The sequence below is a fragment of the Diaporthe batatas genome (assembly GCF_019321695.1).
Source record: "Diaporthe batatas strain CRI 302-4 chromosome Unknown Contig00003, whole genome shotgun sequence".
Classification (NCBI taxonomy): Eukaryota; Fungi; Ascomycota; class Sordariomycetes; order Diaporthales; family Diaporthaceae; genus Diaporthe; species Diaporthe batatas.
The window spans coordinates 6,138,818-6,153,480 of NW_025408550.1; the positions used below are offsets into that span (position 1 = coordinate 6,138,818).

The 14,663-nt window shown below is 53.6% G+C and overlaps 4 protein-coding genes across 4 annotated transcripts; 1 reads left to right on the top strand and 3 right to left on the bottom strand.

The window, feature by feature from the left end:
• Nucleotides 1–451: 451 nt before the first annotated feature.
• Nucleotides 452–1,309, bottom strand: KVR01_003280 (uncharacterized protein; the record flags this gene model as incomplete). The annotated part of the gene is made up of 1 exon (XM_044787167.1): nt 452–1,309. One exon carries the CDS (start codon nt 1,307–1,309, stop codon nt 452–454), a length of 858 nt encoding a protein of 285 aa, XP_044648295.1.
• Nucleotides 1,310–2,010: 701 nt separating this feature from the next.
• On the top strand, nt 2,011–2,760 carry KVR01_002759 (uncharacterized protein; the record flags this gene model as incomplete). Its single annotated transcript, XM_044783884.1, has 1 exon — nt 2,011–2,760. The coding sequence occupies one exon, from the start codon at nt 2,011–2,013 to the stop codon at nt 2,758–2,760; it is 750 nt and encodes a 249-aa protein (XP_044647774.1).
• Nucleotides 2,761–10,102: 7,342 nt separating this feature from the next.
• KVR01_002711 (uncharacterized protein) lies at nt 10,103–11,497 on the bottom strand (the record flags this gene model as incomplete). Its single annotated transcript, XM_044789100.1, is given in 2 exon segments — nt 10,103–10,708; nt 10,724–11,497. 2 exon segments carry the CDS (start codon nt 11,495–11,497, stop codon nt 10,103–10,105), a joined length of 1,380 nt encoding a protein of 459 aa, XP_044647726.1.
• A 1,455-nt stretch (nt 11,498–12,952) lies between these two features.
• Nucleotides 12,953–13,737, bottom strand: KVR01_003904 (uncharacterized protein; the record flags this gene model as incomplete). The annotated part of the gene is given in 3 exon segments (XM_044791958.1): nt 12,953–12,979; nt 12,994–13,497; nt 13,555–13,737. 3 exon segments carry the CDS (start codon nt 13,735–13,737, stop codon nt 12,953–12,955), a joined length of 714 nt encoding a protein of 237 aa, XP_044648919.1.
• Between the last annotated feature and the right edge of the window lie 926 nt (nt 13,738–14,663).

The window sequence follows — 14,663 nt, forward strand, 5'->3', positions numbered from 1 at the left end:
GCTCGATCACGGTGCGGATACTCTTCTGAATCTTGTGCATAGATCGGGCCTACCAGTGCTACATGGCGGCTAGCCGCTGGATCCCCTCACGTGGTGTGTTATTGTATGAAGACTGTTTGTGCGAGCCGGCGTCTGCATGTTGGGAGTCGCCGAGGCCTGGGTCGAGACTTTTGCAGCCACGTCGCCTGGCGCTGGAATACCCCTGGGTCAACACAACCCGGAACACCCGATTGCTCTGGATAGGTTTTTGCAGTCGTGATCGTTTACCTGTGTGATGCCCGTTCGAACAGGATGCACGAGACGCCACCGTCCCCCTTGCGGACGTCACTGAGAGATGTAGGAGTTCTGACTGTTCAATTACATCGCCGATGATAGTCATGAATTTCAACTTGGACCGTAATCCAGTCATGCCGCCCATGGAGACCCAACACCAGTCTGTCCAACGCGGCCTCTACAGGCTACCCTTGCTGCCACCATCACTTCCACCCTTCATCGCTTCCTGGTACTCATCCTGCAGTTTCTTGAGCCGCTTCTGTCCGTCAGCGCTCAGCTTTCCCATTGCCACGAGCCCCAGCAGCTGTGCCTGTTCCTTCAGATTCTGTGAGACCTTTGTGCTTGAACCGGAACCGCTGCGCGATGCGTCGCCCTCGGCAGGATAGATTGTCAACCACTCTTTGACACCCTGGGCGGCAGCAGGACGGTGAGGAGCCGTAGCTGTAGCCTTCTCCTTGTCGCTGGCGAGTGCTGGTGGTTTGGGCACTGCCGTGGGTTTCTTGACGGCGTTTTTGTTCGAGTCGGCCTGCGCTTTCTGGTTGATCTGACCAGGCTTGTGTGCGGTCTTGCTGGATTCTTTGCTGCCGGTGTTGGTGGAATCTGGCTGGGCTGTCGACTTGAGTCTCTTCTGCGCGCGGCCCTTGCCCTTTCCATCGTTTCCATGTCCGCTGGGGTTGGACTTGCTCTTCGCGGGGCCAGAGGCGATCGCCTCCCGAAGATCTCGGCCGTTGGTGCATTCGCGCACGTAGTCGACCCACGACTCCTGGCCATCCTTGTCTTTTTGAAGGAGCCCCATGTTGATCCCCTGGCGCATCACGCCGTACCCGAGCTCGCGGACCTGCTCGTCGGTGTCCGATGAGTTGGTCTTCGTCCTCCACAGGTTGGCAACGTGTCCAAAGTTCTTCATGTCCTTCCAGTCGCGGGCGACTCCGGCGGGAGTGATCTGGTTCCTGATCATGATCACCAGGAGGCTGAGCTCGGAGGGGCTCAGCTCGTCGCGCTTGGCCTTGGTTATGCTGGGCGAGGAGGTGTCCATGGTCTGGGATGGAGGCTCCGGCTTGGAGTGATCACTGCGCGTGCCGCATCGAAGGTGAGACCCGCTTGCTCTTGCCTATGGTGGATAGTTCCGGGGGTTGGGATGATTCAAGGTAAGGCTAGAAGGTATACTTGCTTGCTGAACAAAGGCATGCTGGCTTGCGGAACAAAGACCACTTCCTGAGACGCCTAACCCGTGCTGCCGCCCCTTGGCCTGAGGAATCCGACCTGAAGCACCATCCCATTTGTGAGAGATCCTCCCCATGCCCAGCTAGAGGCTATCAACCCGAGTAAATGGGCCAAGATACGTTCTGCTGTCTATCGTTAGTAGGGCAGAGTAATCACGCGTCCCAAGGTGATTTGTGGATCTGAGAATCTCGTCCTCTTGGTAAAGACAGACACCAACTTCTTTTCTTCTTCGTCTTAGCCCAACCTTGGTGCGTCTTAACTTGAACACGAAGCATCCTCTCTTAACACGAGGATCTACACACAGGAACCTTGGAAGCCAAGGGATGCGCGTAACGTCACGGACCACCACGGTTCGCCAGCCATACTTCCAGTCTGACTCGACTTGGACTTGCAGACCTTCTAAAAACCGAGAAGGCATGATGGCACCCTATTTCCGAGTCGTTCGCCAAAGGCAAGCTCTTGCGTCCGACCCCCCCCCCCCCGGGCGAGGATGGCCTGGCCCGCCTTCAGCTAATGCTGACTTCACCTCCGGGTAGGGATTCCAAGATCAAACAGGCCTTCATTTTGGTTTGGTGGCTCGGACTAGCACTGATCTGCATCGTCGCCACTGCCGTCCAAATTCTCGCCAACTGGATCCGAGTTCGACTGCTCAGTGCGATCTCCATACACCTCGGAAACAGAAGGTTCAAGATCTCACCGCTCGCCATCCTCGTCATGATCATGACGGGTGTCATCACGGCTGTCTCCATGGAATGGCTGAAAGGACTCACCAGCCTCCAGCCCGTCGCCACTCCGCTGCCCCCGGCATATAGCTGTGGACAAGACTGCTGTAACGTGTGGGCCGCGTGTGACATCCACATCCGCCTGTCCACGCTGCTCAACGAGACCCGCCGCCCGCCAGCAAGACACAGCACACCTGGCTCACTGTACGCAGTACTCGACGTAGAGACTACAGTACACAGAGCGGAGCTGCGCGGTGCCGCGAGAAGCGCTGCGCAGCGTGTCGAGCAGCGCCGGTATCCTGACAGGACAGAGCCGCTGGTCACCGAGCTCTTCCGCGCGGCACAGTTCCTAGAGGTTGAAGAAAACCGCCGCCTATATGATAGGTTGTTCCTCCCGCTCGTCCAGTCCGAGACGCAATTAGTACCAGGGAAAGCCGCCAGCCCACCGCCGCGCGAAGGATTGGACGTTCCCGGAAAGCTTGGCCCGATTTGTTCTGCAGCACTTAGCGCTTGTTGCGATGCTGCGCACGGCGGTTTCTGAAGCCCGGTGTGTGTCCGACGCCAAGGGTGAGATCGACACTGTATTTAGATTCTGCTGGCTGGAGGCGATAGAGAAGGTGGATTCAGATGTCCCGACTGAGAAGGGCCCCGTGTAAGGGTAATACAACGAGCATGATACTACCAGTTCCGCATAAGAGAGGACAAAGCAGGGGAAGCTAGCATCAGACCTACCACACAGGACTAGTTACTCTACCACATGTAGAGGATCAATTCTTCTCCATCCGTGCCCTTGAGAGAATAGCAAAAGTGTAAACAAATCTTGTGTTTAGGGATCATCATAGACGCTATAGCCCCCTTAGCTCTTCCCATTTTCCAGGCTCATCATCGGTAATATTCCAAGACCAACAAGATTCACTTAAATTAGGCTTTTATTACTAAGTTCTCATCCCTCTCTTTATTAAAGTTCTTATAGACAAGATACTAGTAAATAGAGAAAGTACAGAATGACATATAAAAACTAAGGAGTTGCTATACCTAAATACCCAGGTAGGAAAGGTGATCCATCTTTTCTCACCTCATAAGATCCGACTTAAGACCCAACTGGCCCTTCCACAGTGGATTCAATCAGGCTTAACTCTTGACATGGTGGTCGCTTAATGACAGAAAGCATAGGAGAATAATTAAGGAATCATTTATTCAGATCAGCAATCTCGAAGCGGGTGAACTTCTTATAAAATAAGATGAGAGGCTTAAAGTCGGAGAATTGGTCCGTCCCACGCTAAACGAGTACCTAGGTAGGTTTAGCTGTCTACTAGTAGAGCACGCCGTTCAGGCCTCTCCACCAGCCGCGGGGCCTGTCCTACGTGGTGGAAGACAATATCGTCTCCCCACGGGCCCACCGGTACAAGCAGGACTTGAGGGTGCTCAACAGGCTGGCAATGCAACGCCAGGTTCCGTACTCCACCTCGAACTATCCATCGCGTGTCTGTCTCTCTCGCTTTGCCCGCGGTGGCTGAGATTGCTGCCTGGATCGCACTTCCCAGACTGAAATGGGGTCTCTGCTTGCTGCATGTTGACTCAGTAGGTCTCGTCTAGGTCTCTAGCCTCTCTTTCTCCAGATTGTCATACACCGTTGTTGACCGCATAAAGGGCCCTTTCAGACTAGCAGAAGAGAAGCCTGAGCAGCCTGCAATGCGCAACCGGCGTCGTTTCATGCGAGGACATGTGCTGATAACTCGGGCTCTGGGCCTAGGAGCCGTTGTGTCGCCATTATACAGCAGATTGGGGCCAGCATGGTGAGGCGGACCATGGGGGTCGAACAAGGCCCAGAGCCGAAAAGGTTGAACTCCTTAGGCGCCAGTCCGCCCCATTGAAGCGTCGACGTCGTATAAAATAGCCTACAATCCTCCAACCTTGGATCTTGGGATTTCTTTTCCCTTTCTTTCCCGCCCAGCTCCTTTCTCCGTGGTCCCTGGGGTTTGGCTGTATTGTTGGCTTGGTGGTCACCGATAGCCTTCGAGTTACTGTGGTGCTGTAGTTGAGCTGGACCGGGCACAGCTCCTCTCACACAGGTCAACTTCGCGAGGCTTGAAGGGGCTCCGCCGACTTTGCGGTCATGAACCATGGCGCTATCGTTGAGTCGGGATGCTGGGATAGCAAGTCGTCCTGCTTGTTGCCGGGAGCACGAGCTGGTAGGGGGGAGAGTTTGCGTGTACTCCTGGTGTCGCAGTCGATCTGGAGCCCGGCCGGATCCTCGCCCAGGAGAATCAACATGCGGACTCGCCTTCCCCCGGTTCATGTTACGCTTCAAGCATGGCACGGCGGCTATTCCCCCGCGCATGACTGTACCGTGGGCAGCCGTCGGCAGCTGGCCCCTTCGAGCCTGCTCGTCAGTACGCCGTGTCGGATTGTGGGTTGAGGCCAGGGCCCGCCTCCCCCTTCCGATACGAGCTCTGGCGGCGGTGCTGGGGTCCTGGCTGTCGGTAGGCCCACGGCGACGTGGCATGCGCGGTTCTGGCAAATAGGTGTGGGTATCTGCCAGTCTTCTGTGGTCTAATTATGGTCGCTCGGCATATTGTTAGGCTTCACCATAACCACTCGAGATTAGTGTAGATACTTGGGAGGGTTAGTGGGCACACCTTTTTTTTTTTTTTCATTTTGATTTTTTTTTTCTTTTTGGTGTGGGTATCTACCAGTCTTCTGTGGTCTAATTGTGATTGCTCGGCGGATTGTCGAGCTTGACCACAACCACTCGAGATCCGTGTAGATGCTTGGGCGGGTCAGTGGGCACACCTTTTTTTTTGTCCTTCTCCTATTGACTTGCTCCTCTTTTGTTGCCACAGTTCCATCACAGATGGAAAATATCGGGGCTGTGGGTAAAGATGTGGACTTGACAGGATGCAGTTGTTAGCCAGGACTTCAGCTAAAGACTCATCTTACGGCAGCGTGGCGCCCAGACAATGTCGACTTTGTCCCTATCGCTATTGCATGAACAAATAGACACTGCAAGACAAGCAGCACTGCTGGAACCGGTCAATAGTACAACCGTATATCCCTGCTCACATCCTCCTTCATGTGTATAGTAACGATGCTCCATATCATTAACGTGACCGCACGGGAATCTCTTGCCTATTGTCTACCGACTACCCATAATTGCTCATGCTGTATGTAAAAGTGGAATGCTGGTTGAGAATGGAGAGCAACGGTCTTGCTCCACCGGAGCCGCCTTCCCTCCTTCAGCGTGCCTAGTGTGGGAGACTGAAAGATAAAGTTCAGTCCGTCCTTACCTAGAAACTACTCTAGCTCAAAGCTTAGTCACTTTCTATCATGTTTCACTAGTTTCGCTTGTATTATTTGCATGTCCGAAGTCGTAGGCGGCGGCTTTATAGGGTGGTAAGAGTTCAAAGACCTACCTACCGTACTGATAAATAGGGGGGATCCGCAAGCGTTGCGGCCCTCTGCAAGCGTTGCGGCCCTCTGCAAGCGTTGCGCCTACTGCAAGACTTATACCTACCGTAAGAGTTAACCCCTTCTGTAAGAGTTAGAGAATTAAGGTGTGAAAGTTATGTGAGAAGATTTTGGTAATTTAAAAGTTACTCTGTTTATCTAGGTGTGGAGGATGGCTGAGAAGGATTCTTCTTTTAGAGTAATTTTAAGGTTTTTCGTTCTCTAGTCTACCTTAGGGTGTTGTTTGTCTTCGTCGTCTTTGTCTTCGTCTTCTTTATTTTCTTCCTTTTTATAACTGCCTCTTTATGACTGTCTCTTCGTAACTGTCTCTTTGTGACTACCTACCTCTTCCTTAGGTAGGTATGTATCTACTTCTCACCTAAAAAGTCCTTACGTAACTTTTACACCTTAATTCGCTAACTCTTGCGGAAGGGCAACTTTTGTGGTGGGTGTAACTCTTGCGCTAAGGATAAGTCTTGAAAACGAGGTAAGTCTTGCGGCCCCCCGCAACTCTTGCGGGCTGCCTGCAGACACCGGTATGGTAGGTAATATTTGGAAAGCATATAATGACCAATCATGGTGGGGAAGTGCTATTGGTTCTATGATGTTCATCTCTTCTCCCGTGAAGTATTACTCTGACGCAACTAACAGCAATAACGATTGATAACACTATATGATAAACTCAACAACCCCCCTACCCCTCCCCCCAAAAAAACATCTCTCAAACCTCACCACCCCTCAACCCATATCAGCCTAGTAGAATTTAAAAAAACAGGGAATTTCCTATTTATAAAATAGTCTCAAACAATTTTAAGTATAGCTTGTTAGAATTGGAATTTAGATAAATATATGCTGGCTACTAGGGTAGTAAGAACAGACTGTAGCCTGGTAAAGCTAGTGAATAGATTCTGAGCGGCGTTATTGCGTGGAAGGAACTTTTCGAAGAGATCTTTGCTACTGTCCTTGGCACCGGCCTTACTTCCTTGCCTTCTTCATTCGCGATGCCGTGACGTCGCGGTGCGGTTGAGGGTTGGTGTTGCGAATTGTGCCATCGGGTCCTTGTCTGCGTCTAGTTCGAAGAGGGTGTCGCGGACGTCTTGGAGAGATCCAAAGGGCTAGGCTGCTGCCTTTTTGTTGTCAGCGGAGTTGCCGACTGGGTAGGACCTGATGTCTTCGGGCTCATACTCCGCGGGCTGGCAGCCCGTCACCAATCGGAGTCACACTGTATGTGTCCGGCCATAGGTAGAGGTCTTTCATGGAGCTACGTGCTTCCTGTGTAGGCGATTACTTGAAGGAGCTCTAATGTGTCTCTTCCTTCTTCGAAGTTTGGTCATAAATTCCCCGCGTCTTCTCTTGTGTTTGCCATCCTCGAGACTTGATCTTCCTCATGTCTTCTCTTGTGTTCTTCGTCTTTGAAACTTGATCTTCCTGCTGTCTTATTTTATGGGCAATTAATGGCACGGTGAGTTGCTGAGGTGCAGCGGCTGTCTGTAGCGCTGACAAGCGCTTACAAGCGCTGTGGTAAACCATGGGCTGCAGGCCAGGGACAAATTCGGCGTCGACGGGGTCGATGTCATCAACCTCTTCAGACTATGTGTCGTAGAGGAAGACCCCCTGCTCGTCTTCAGAGTTGTGGCCTGATACAGGCTGCTCATCCGCATGTTCGCTGTGTGTTTCCGTGGAAACACTGTTCCAGGATGGCAGATGACCTGATACCCCAAGGCGGAGCGTGTGTCCTCGGCGCTGAGCCCGCTACGCCGGACCCGCCATTTGATGTGATCGTCTAGGACCTGCCTGTGGAGGGATAGGATGTGGACTACTGACGAGTCGTCACTTTCCTCGAGCGGGCCCGCTTCTCCGCGCAGGTATTATTCATTTCTGAGCTGAGGCCGTTGCGTCGTATCCGCCGGATGACGTGGTCGTCTAGAATTTATCTGTGGAGTGGCAGGATGTGGACCACTGAGGAGTTGTTGTTGTTGTTGTTGTTGCCGGTCTGGTGGCGGACATTCTTGACAGCCTGAGTGTTATCTCCGTTCTGGGAGGTGGTGGACGCCCTCTTCCTCTTCTTGTTGGAGGAGGGTATGGGGATCCCAAAGTCCAGCGCAGCGATGGTATCGTCCGCGTCGTCGACGAGCGTGACTGAGTCATCATTGGTGGTGTCCGGAGCAGCAATACTAGCTGTTGCAGCTTGTTGCAATGCCGGGAGTGCCGGCAGCACACGCATGGTCGGATACCGAGTTGGCTGTGAATGATTTTAGTCAGCGATCAGGAACCGAATAGGCATGTGATAGAGCTCGTTGAAGGCTGATACTCACCTGCGGAACCAGGTGTGTGATCTTTTAGATGGGCTGTTCTATATAGTGAAGAACATTGAAAAGATGGATGAAAGTGGTGAGAGATTGTATTAATTTGAGACACAATAGGAAATGGAAATGATAGTATAAGATATAGGAGAAGGAGGAGGAATGGATGATGTTGAGACTCTTGGACAGATGAAGCTATCAACTTTATAATATTGATCAATGCCTAGATGATGAGCTTGACATGCCCATGTGGCCAGCTTCCTCCGGATTTGAATGTGACGCCACACACACACACATCCCAACAAGCACACATAGAGGCAAACACACAATCATGGAGGCAAACTCAAGCTTGTAGATAAATGTGGGTAAAGTGAAATCTCTAGATTTAAGGAAAACCCTATATACACACACAGAAACAAAGATATGTGACTAAAAGTGACTCATAGTGGGTGTGTGTATGTGCAGGCAAATAGGAGCGGCATTGAAAGAATACAAGGAGGGGAGAGGCGGCAGGCGAGGGAGAGTGAGGAGCATACACACAAATAAAACAAGGCGATTTGATTGCACCAGAATTAGTTTGTCCCCTGTGACTGCGTATCTTGGAGATGATGTCAAGAAACCTTGGCTGCGGGATAGCAACGTGTGGCTGAGGGTGCAAGTTCCGCAAAACGGCCGTGCTGGAGAAGCCTTGGCACTGATGATTGTACGGTCAGTCTCATTAGAAGGCTTATGTGTTAGACTATTATTCTTCGAGTGTCTACTAAGCCGGAACAACAGTAGGTGTGGAAAAGGAATAGTGTTGTGGAACGATAGCGAGGCTCACCATCAGAGGCTACTATTTTGTCCAACAACCCTTAGTGTCAGGCCGTGCCCACCCCGCCAGTCTCTACTATCTGCCTATTAGCACTGGTACTGTTACCAGTTCGTAAATCTTAACATTAGCTGGCCCTTGAAGGTCGAAGCTATTATAATCTATCTCTTAGAATTCATCTACACCCTCTACAGGAAGTAGTACCGTTCTTATTCCTCTCATACTAGTGGTGAAACTGTAGATAATAGACCAAAAGTGGCCTAAATACTGACAGGCTTAACGTGATGAAAAAGGGCTTTATACCTATAGCATGTGGGCTAAATGGAAAGATATTTTTATTGGAGAGGCTCGAGAAATGCCTGAAGCATTTGTTATGGAAATCGTTGAGTATGGATACTGTGCGGGTGATTGATGTGTATCTAAACACGTAGAGTTTGTGTGAGTGTTGTCAACTTGTCTGGTCTACACGTTATAGTGACATGGGGTGAAGGGTAAAGACTAGCATTATAAACTTCCAAGGTTGGTGATCCATACCAGAGCCTGTATGTAGTAGGGGATCGTTTTATGACTCTGGTGGTTGTCGCGTGCTGGTGAGAGGCGGTAGGGACAGGACCAGAAGGCGTGAGTTAATCACCAGCGTCATGTTGGCGCTTGGCGGTCTTCTTAAGGAAGGTTATAGCCTCTGCTATTTCAGCTTCCGACCTTTCCCGTCGAGACTGCCTGCCCTGCAACCCTGCCCACCCTCCAATCTGCGCGAGAAGTAATTCCGGTCCAAGAGGCACTGGGGCCAACTATCCTCGGCCACTCGACTCGATCGGAACCCATCAATCTCTTCCCATATCTGTTTGTGCAGGTACTCTGCCGAGGCACTGCTGACTACACACGCAGCTTCCCCCGTAATCGCAGGAAATCGTAGGGTTGTACCCAGGGGTGCACCCCCGTCTTCATACCAGTATTTCATCGACAGTCAGAGGGGGCAGAGTAGGCTCCCCGAGGGTCATCACATCCTGCAGGTCAAGCCGCGGTACCTGCCAGGCTATGTAGAGTTCCACAATCGGTAATATGTTTTGAGCAGGCCCGATATGAAGCAGCCACTGAACCTTTAGGCTACAACCCATAGCCGCCACATCTCATTGTGATTCAATCTCAATACCACACTGCCCTTTTCCTCCTAGACACTGTCGAACTGATGCGCCCTGTGCACGAGCCTTTTCCCACGGGACGAGTGATAGTGGCCCGTGCGCCAACAAATCCAGGAAGTTATACAAAGTCAAAGCACGAGCTGGCGCGACCCGGGCGTGGTCGGGGGCGACCCATGTGCCCTACAGCTCGGCGAGCATCTCCCACTGGCCGGCCAGTCCCTCCCACCTCTCGAGGACCCTTGCAGCCTCGGCAGCGAGGCTTTGCACCTGCGCGTCGTCGGCATCCGCGTCGGCGCCACGGTCGTCAACGACCATGGTCATCGTGTCGAGGTCCTGGCAGATCCAATTGATGAAGCCGAGGGCCGTCTTCGCGTCCGACTCCCCCTCGGCGGACCCCACCCCCTCGGCCCCTAGCGACCCCGCCCCTTCCTCGTCACTGCGGCACACCGAGTTGTCGTCGAGCACCCAGGCCCCTTCGGCGTCCTGGCGCGGCCTCGACTGGCAGGCACGCAGCGCAGAATCCCGGGACTCCGATAAGGCGGCGACGATCCTCCTGGCCTCCTCCACCATCGCTGCGGCCCTGGCCCGCTCCGCTCGCACCACCTCGTAGACCTGCGGGTCCAGGCTCGGGCTCATCCAGCGGGGTGCGGCGGCCCTCAGCCGACGGCCCATGCTGTCCGGCCCTCCGACCTGACCCAGGACGCTCCGCAGCCGCGCCTCCGAGGTGCGGAGGTGGTAGACGATGTTACTCTCGTACTCCTCGCCCAGGAGCCGAGCCCGGAGGTCCTACAGCCGGGCGACCTCGCGGCGGAGCAGGCGCGGCTGTGTGCTCCAAGCCAGCACGTCCCGCAGCCCAGCGCCTGCTGGCAGGTGTGCGGTGGCGCGCTCGTGGCGCCGCTCGAGATATATCGCGTCGTACTCGAGCTTGGTGAGGGAGTCTGCGATGGCGCTCGGCGGCGTGGGCTTGCGCGGCGAGGTTGGCTCGAACACGATATGCTTATCGACCCCATCTGCTAATAACAACGCCGTGGCTGCGAGGACCACGAGGAGGAGGATAAGGATCGTGCAGGGGTTACACGTATGACCGCGGGACGGATGTGTGTGAGGCTCGACACGCCGCCCCTCTTCCCCCCCGCCCAGTCTCCGCTTGTCCACAGCCTCCTCGTCATGGCCCACCGACCGCCTCGGCCTCCTGCGGACACGAGTCCCGCCGCTGTCGATGCTGAGTTTGAGGTTGAAATTGGTTGTCTGGTTCAGCGCCGGGCGCTCGCCCTCGGCTTCCATCTGGGTCGGCCGCTGCGGTACGGGGGCCAGGTCGTGTAACAACTCGACGGGGTGGTTGTGGGGCTCGGCTCGCGACACACGCCGGACGACGAGGGCTTCTTGGGCCGCGAGATCGGCCAGGTCATCCAAGTCTTGGTTCTTTTCAAGGCCGACTTGATCATCTTGGTCGTGGCCCAGCGGCAGGGTGACCGTCGAATCGGAGCGGCGGTATCCAAACAAGTCGAGGTCGTCGCTGGCGAAATCCGCATCCAGCATCCTCTCCTCAGCCCTGTTGTCGGGGTTGCCGTCCATCTTCGTACGTATCAGTGATGTTGTCTCCCTGCTGGGACTCCTGGGCGTCCCAGAGCTACAGGCCAGGCTCGTCAACCCTGCTCCGGCGTGACCTACTCGGATGCTATCAGGAGGATCTTGCGCACCGGCCGTTTGAGAAGGATTGGGCGAGTACCTGGTTGGCCGTTGGCAATGGGCGCTGTGTCACATGGAGGTGGGTCCATTCGTCTAGGGTTAGGTCTGGGTGTGACCTCCAATTGATTGCATGCAAGAGTGAACCAGGCTGCTCACGAGGTAGGTCTGATGGAGAGTGTTGAATTGCTCAAGCACAAAAAGCAAAACCTATTCCACACAACGTTCAGAGCGGCCCTCATCCGCAGCAATCGGCTGCTGGCCTCCTAGCTCGCTATTTGCCCTTGCCCTTGGCCTTAGCCCTGGCCTTGGATTTGCCCCTGGCCCTGGCCCTGGCCCTGGCCCTGGCCCTGGCCCTAGCCCTCCTCTCCTCCTCCTCGTCCTCCTCCTCGTCCTGCTCCTCGTCCTCATCGTCCTCGTCCTCATCCTCCTCCACAACATACCTCAAAAGCGAAAGCAAGTCGGCCGTCTTAGCAACACCAGCAGCCTTTCCCGCGCGTGATAGACTCTATCGTCGCTGGGGAGCGGGCTCCTTTAACACGGTGCCCCCATCCACGTCCATGTCATCGTCCTCATTTTTAGAGCCTAGATCAGGAGACTCGTCTAACTCCAACTCCGACTTATCAGGCTCGCTCTCCTCAGACTCCGACTCCTGTGACTCGAGCCTCTTGGAAGCAGCGGCGACCTTTGCCGGCTTCTAAGCGACAGGCTTGGCGGCGCGTGTGGTCTTTGCCCGGGACTTGCCTCTGCTAGTGGTGCTCGGCTTTCCAGAAGCCGCCGTAGTTGGTGCGGATTTCTTGTTGCCTGGTTGTAGGGACTTGACACGTGAATTTATGGAATTCACTTCAACTCCAAGTACAGCTGCTAGAACTGAGATGTCTATGTCTTCTTCGGTCCTGAGAATCAGCCAATCATCGTCCTTTTTGGTCCATTTGATATGGGACATCCCAGTCCCTTGGCCGTCCCTCGCCAGCTCTGGCAATCCGTCCTTTGTCAGCCTCTGCGCTAGTGATAAGAACCGCAGCCTGGTCTGCAACTCTACGAGCGTGGCGCCGAGTTTGGCGGAGAGGTCTCGTGCCTTTGCTTCTGGCGGGTCAAACTTGGCTCCACCGCGTTCGACCAATTGGGCTACCAGCCATCTGTGCGAATCTGCTGACTTGCGCCAATTTATGACCCCCTGTTCGTTGTTTCTTCTTGGGCGGTTTCTGATTAACGGGGGGGGTTTATCAGAGTCGTAGTGGATCGCCATGGGAGCTGTTCTTTGGCGTAGAGGGAGAGCAAGGTTGATGACGTTTGACAACCGCAGTTTAGGATCAAGCCGGTCCCTCCATTCCTACATCTGGATTAATAGTTGCTCCTACCAAATCCGGTCTGCTCATACTCACAAGGATATGGTTTACCATAAGAAACTCAAACGTGCTTGGAACAATCTCGTATGTGGCGCCGGCCAGTGATTGTGGCCGTTGCCATTGACCTGTCTCTGTTACTAGATAGAGGTCTTCCCTGTGACCCTGGTACCAGATCTCCTCAACCTGGCGAAGGAGGTCTGGGAGAGCCTTCTTGCCTGGGCGGCCACAACTGCGGTTGGATAGGAATCCAGCTAACGCATTAATTACCTGTTCTTTGAACAGCTTCTTATATGCCTCGCTCCCTATCTCGATCTCCTGGCTGTAAAGAGCTAGGTGCAAAGCACTCGCACATAGGCTATAGTCTGAGTCGTCCTCAGCGTTGTTTGGCATTCCCAAGTATTCAGCAAGCTTCAGCCACCGTTGTGTGACTCTTTGTGGCGGGGATGTGTCGCCCACCAGCCGGGAGAGGTAGGCACACGAGGCATGGTCTGGCTTCCGTAGGACGGCGCCCGTCTTGTCCTGCACAAGACCTTCCAGATCCTAGCCGTGGTCAGTTATTCTATCTCATTGTGGCCGGTAAGATGTTGCAGGGCATACCAGGGACAGATCAAGCATGTCGGGGTCGGTCTCTCGATCCCATTCCTCGATCTCCTGGGGAGACAGGTATGTGGGAAGCTCATCGATGAGCTTCTGGCATTCTTCTCTCGACATGCCGAATTCATCATCTCCCTTGACCCTGTAGATGCCTGTGAAGACGTTGTACGGTGTTGGTGTCGTCATTGCTATTCCCGGCTTGATGTAAGGATAGGTTGGGTGGTAGAATTTCTGGTACGGTTTGGTCAGAGTATGGTAGCCAGGACGATGTGTTGTAGAAGAGGTAAGTGGGTAGACCTGGGGATTCTATAAAGTAATTTTAAGACCTGTTCCGGCTCTAGGCTGTTTGACGAGGTACTGTTGAGATGGGAATGAGCTAGGCAGCCTCTCTTACTGCTCAGAGGCGTTTGATGCGGCAACCTACAATTTGGTTATGTCATAGTCTATCCTGTTTGCCGGAAATAAGCTAGGTAGCCTCTCTTAATACTTAGAGGGATTTGATGTGGCAACCTACAGGTTTGTCATGTCATAGTCTATCCTGTTTGCTGGTGTGGGTGTTCCTTGTGTGAGTGTTTCTTGAGGAAGGGGGGGGGGGGTGTGGGGGGGACCCCTGATTAGTCAGCCAGCACCACGTACTTAGACCTCGTCAAAGACCCTTCCATAGACTAATAAAGTACACACCTACACTACTACTTGACTACACCCTAAAGTGACTCCCACAAGTAGTAGCTACAACGCTACACTACAAAGAGAGCATCGCAATCAACGAGCGATTGCCTCACAAGGACTATTACAACTTAACCGACGTCCCTAGAGCCCTGGGAATACATCTCGTCGGGAGAAGCTTCGTTGCGACACCTCCATCACTTTGCAACCACCACACCAAACACCCTCGATCGCCATCGACGGCACTCAACTTCTACACTACGAAGGAGATACGCCCAGCTAGGACTTCTCTAGCAACAGCTCAACTAACTGCTACGCCCGCCTGGGAAAGCACGACGTTACGGTACTACTAACTGTCACGCCCACCTGGGAAGACACGAAGCAAGTCCGACAATCACAACCCCACACTTCCAAACCATTTGGACAAACGACTTCAAGCCAAGCTA